At 30.7% G+C, this 4771-nt stretch overlaps 1 protein-coding gene across 1 annotated transcript; it reads right to left on the reverse strand.

Annotated features, from left to right (window-relative positions):
- Positions 1-2321: 2321 nt before the first annotated feature.
- Positions 2322-4555, reverse strand: LOC110934832 (cyclin-D4-1). Its single transcript, XM_022177593.2, has 6 exons — positions 3984-4555; positions 3716-3802; positions 3514-3612; positions 3072-3282; positions 2879-2994; positions 2322-2754 (listed from the first exon to the last, which is right to left on the reverse strand). The coding sequence occupies exons 1-6, from the start codon at positions 4305-4307 to the stop codon at positions 2581-2583; spliced, it is 1011 nt and encodes a 336-aa protein (XP_022033285.1). The 5' UTR covers positions 4308-4555; the 3' UTR covers positions 2322-2580.
- Between the last annotated feature and the right edge of the window lie 216 nt (positions 4556-4771).

Raw genomic sequence — 4771 nt, forward strand, 5'->3', positions numbered from 1 at the left:
TGCAAAAGTTAAGGACTATAGCTGTAATTTTAAAACTATAAGGACTATAGGTAAAACCGAAGCAAATCAAAGGAACTATCACCAGGGACGTACCCACATATATAGTAAGGTGGGCGGGCGCACCCCTTAAAAAAACAAAATTTAGTGTTAAATTCCTGGTAAAATCCCGACCGCACCCCTTGAAAATTTTCGTCCGCACCCCTTGGAAATTTTCGACCGCTCCCCTTACGAAAAAAATCTTATGAATTTATAAATTTTTTTATGTAAACACTGATTTTTTTTTAAATTCAACCTAATTAACTTTCCACTTAACTAATTAACTTTCTCTTAACCTTTGACCCAATAAACACACCATAATCCAAGCCCAACCCAATCTGATAATCTAATTTGAACAGAAATATAATAACCCAACCCACCGCAATTCCAGCCAGCAAACTCATGAAAACATCTTCATCACGCTTTCCGGGTATGGTTCGATTATTTTGTTGTTTCTTGTTTTATTTGGATTTTTAGGAGAAATAAAATTGTTAAAAAAGGTTGAAATTTTAGTTGTTTTGTTGTTTTTTAAACTTTAGTTGGCTGATTTTGCTATTTTAGTTAAAGTTTAGTGTGTTTAAATGGTTAGTTAGAAGGAATCAACAATTAAAACTAGGACTTGATTTTAAAGTTGAAAATTATGAGGTTTGGTGATTATTGTTTAAGTGTTTAGTGTTGAAATTTAGTTGTATATGTTATATAGAGAAAGACTTGCTTAGAAAAGTAGCTCTAGAAGTTTTGGATAGATTTCAAAAAATGAAAACCCGTATGGCGACATTTTAAATATATCTATAACGACGTTTGACATGTTTTTGATGATTATATAAATTTTAGCTTGATGTTCTTTTGTTTTACATGACCCGACCCGAACCGACGCGATATGAACCGATTTTTTTATATACCTACGGGCCTGAAATCTTTAAAATATTCCGCACCCCCATGAAAAATTTTCTAAGTCCGCCATTGACTATCACTTTTCTATGACTTTTTCTCATCATCGTGTTAACTGTTACTATTTTTGAGTATTGGACAAAGAGTGTTCCGCCAACACAGCTCTCTGGTCCTAGCGGGCCCAATTCGTTTGCATAGTCCGATCCTGTAAAAAGCCCATATATATTTTTTGATACTGTAGCACATACTCATCAAATAATTTATTTTTAGTTAGATAGATCACTGAAACATTGTTAAATGTATGTGATTTAACCAAACTAACCACTTGAAGGATAAATAACAACTTAGAGAAAAAATCTTTAGTTCTGGTTTGTAGTAATTGAGAAAATAAATCTTTTTGAGTTTTATGAACTTAAATAAATTCAGAATATTAAATAATGGATTAAACATAACTGTGATTTTGTATCAACGCAGTTGAGTTGATTTTCAGAAATAAGTATTTTTTTTAATATAAGATATTTGTTTAAATAGTTGTGAAGATTATGTCAAAACAAATAATTTGGAAATAATTACATAATATAGTATGACCGTAATTTTTTAATATATATTGAAAGTGGTTGTGAGTGAAAGAGAGAGAAAAATGTAATATATATTGAAAAGGAGAGAGAAAAAATATTTGTTTTTAGTGGAAATATATTGATATAGGAGTTGTTTTTTAGTGAAATGTATGTATATTTTTAGTGGATTGGATGTGAATGCTCTAACATTTTCCAAATGTAATAAACTTTTTAAAAAAATCAATAAATCATAATCAAAATAAACATTAAACGACTTGAATGTAAATTTGTAATTAAGAAAGTTTAATCTAGGAATAAGCAATTCGGCAAAGTTATAGTTCAAGCATGTGAGAGCGAGCACTGACGATGTTCACCGATTTTGTTGAACAAACATGGTCACCGATAGCACGTGTATTTGAGACGGGTCTCTTATAAGACCATGCGTAATGGTAGGGGTGAATAATGTCCCCACCCTTGGGCGTTTTCTGTCATGTGGCAATACAGTCAGCAAGGGGCATTATTAGACGTTTTTTTTTTCTAAAATGGGTGTAGTAGGAATGTGGACATTATGTTAAAAGGATGTAGAGAATTAAATAAAAATAAAAAACTCAACAAAAAAAAAGCTATTGGCCAAAAAAGGAAAGATTAAATGTGATTGACCATTGAAAATTGCACAAAGCGTGATTTAAAAAACGCCTTGAGGGTTTTTTTGAACAATAACGCCTAGGGGGATGGGGGGTGGGCGTGTTTGGGGATGAAAAACGCCAAAATTTACACCACTACGCATGGTCAAATACTCTTTATGTTCAATCTCAATATATTATAACATTGTACCAATAAAAAAGCAAAATTTGATAAATGTATTTCTATTTTCATATGTTTCTTCATCTAATATCCTTCACTAAAGAGTTCTATGAATAAAACTATAAAGAGCACGTAACTCCTTTTTTCTATGCCTACCAATTGTAGTTTATTGTCTTGTATCTTTGGTATTTTTGAGGGGTAGTATTGACATTTCACAGCCATACCAACTCATTCTACCTACAATTAAAAAAAATAATAATAAAGCCCTAAGATTATTTTTCATCCATTTTCTTCATAGGCTAATGTTGTTAAGCCTCCTCCTTTTACCACAATTGTCACTTTTACGGCTCAAAATTGCAGCCTCAAGCACACTTATTGGACTTTCAGGCCATGATGTCAATGTACCACTCCCAAAGCTCATGGTACAACCCTTGCTAACAACTTCCATGCATTTAAGAACCCTCTCCTGCAAAATCCCATATCATATATTATTTTTTTTACGACCAATAAAAGCCACGCAGGTAAACGCATACGACGCTAGTGACCTGGCCAGCCATCAAACGTACAACTAAACATGCACAATGTACTACCTTCTTTGCATGTTTAAAGAGTGCAGAATCTTGAGTCTTTTCAACTTCAATTCCAACTACAGACATAGCCACTGCTGCTGCTATCTCAGATGGTTGAAATTCCAAGAAGTCAACCCCTGCATTTGTCAAATTACCAATTTACCCTCTTTTTTATCAAGAATAAATTTTTCTACACAAAGGTTTAATCTTTTACCTTTGATCAGAGATAAAATCAGTTGGGAAGACTTCAAGATTAAAGATCTTGAACTGGGTTGACTTTGACCACAATCTTTAAGCTTCCTAATGAATGAATCAATAAAAGAAAATGGAGTCACTGATTGCATTCTCCATTTCAATGTGGTTAAAACAACCATTTCCATTCTTTGGATTGTTTTGGCTTCAAACACAAATCTTGATTCAAAAGCCTGCAAATATACATTCACACTTTTTAGTTTGACCCATGTGAAAAAAGTCAAAACCAAGCCCAATTACAAATCTTGGATGCTTTTAAACTGTAAACATCAATCAAACTTTTTAGTTTGATCCATAAGAAAAAGTCAAAATCATATCAAATTACAAGACTTGATATATTTAAACTGTTTTTTGTTTGTCAAAAAAAAAAAAAAATTATTTCACCAAAAAAACAAAAATTTTACCTGCAAATCCAGAGTAGGGGGTATTTCAGTCTCTTCTATTTTTGCTGCAAGTGATAAACAAGTTACAGCCAGCAACTGCATCATCCATGATTTATCCTTCTGTTTATATAAAAAAAAATATATTAATTTAATTAAAATGGAATTCGGTTATTCATTAAATAAATAAAATAAACTAAGCATTTAATCATGATTAACAACTTACAGGTAATTCATAGACAGCAAGAAATCTGTCCAAATAGTTTACAGAAAGATATGCACACAATGGTCCAAAATTGAACCTGGCGTGAACCTGAATTTAAAATATAAATAAATAAATAAATAAATAAATTTATAAAGCTTAATAAATAACTTTAAAAGATTAAAAACTGTAATTAATTTGTAAATTTGTTTGTGGAAAATAAATTGGAACAAGAATAAATCAAGCCAGAATCATAGGAATCAACAAAATGTATTAAAAAAAATCAACAAACCTTTGAAATCCAATTAACAGCCTCTTGTCTTGCAACCAAAAACAAGTTTTGATTCTTCAATTTATCCAAATAATCATCAAAACCCACAAACTGTTCAGATTCTTTTATGATCAACAAATCCAAACATGGGTCATTTTGTAAATGCAAATCAAGAACAGAGTACTCTGTTTCAAGACTCACAATATTAATCAAGTTCTGGTTTTTATTACAACTTTCATTAATGTCCCAATCAAAATCATCATAACAATCATCATCATAAGAAATGCAATCATGGTCTTCTGCACATAATAAACTTGATACCTCAAAATCATGACTTTGTGCCATTTAAAAAAAAAAAAAAAAACAATAACAACTATATAATAAAGAGAAAAAGGTTCTAAATTTTGATGAAATGTTGAATAAAATGAAAGAATGTATGCATTTCAAAGCTGGGATTTCTTTATTTTTTGAAAAAGATTAAATTTTTATTGATGATTGAGGTGAAGAAACAGATGAAGCACACACACTTTGCTTTGTCTCTCTCTAGAATGTAGAGAGAGAGTGAGAGAAATGTAGAGCAAAGAGTGCGGCTTATGTAGAGGAGAAAAAAGATTTGGTTTTAGGGCATGGACAGAGGATATATATATATGTTTGATAATACAAATATTAATGTTCATTAAAAAGTTAATTTTTAATTGAATGGTAAATTTCTGAATATTTAATTGAAACAATATTTCAGATTCTCTCTTTTTGTTGGTTAAATGGTTAGCTTTTTTAATTTTTAATTGAATGGTAAATTTCTGAATATT

This window comes from Helianthus annuus, chromosome 4 (assembly GCF_002127325.2).
Source record: "Helianthus annuus cultivar XRQ/B chromosome 4, HanXRQr2.0-SUNRISE, whole genome shotgun sequence".
In the NCBI taxonomy this organism is placed as follows: Eukaryota; Viridiplantae; Streptophyta; class Magnoliopsida; order Asterales; family Asteraceae; genus Helianthus; species Helianthus annuus.

Bases quoted from the DNA above. Each gene is read 5' to 3' on its own strand.
- LOC110934832 (XM_022177593.2), bottom strand. From the start codon at position 4,307: ATGGCACAAAGTCATGATTTTGAGGTATCAAGTTTATTATGTGCAGAA. The intron at 3,283-3,513 runs GTAAAATTTTTG...GTATATTTGCAG, and splicing joins CCCCTACTCTGGATTTGCAG to GCTTTTGAATCAAGATTTGT. The intron at 2,755-2,878 runs GTAGTACATTGT...GGGATTTTGCAG, and splicing joins TCTTTAAACATGCAAAGAAG to GAGAGGGTTCTTAAATGCAT.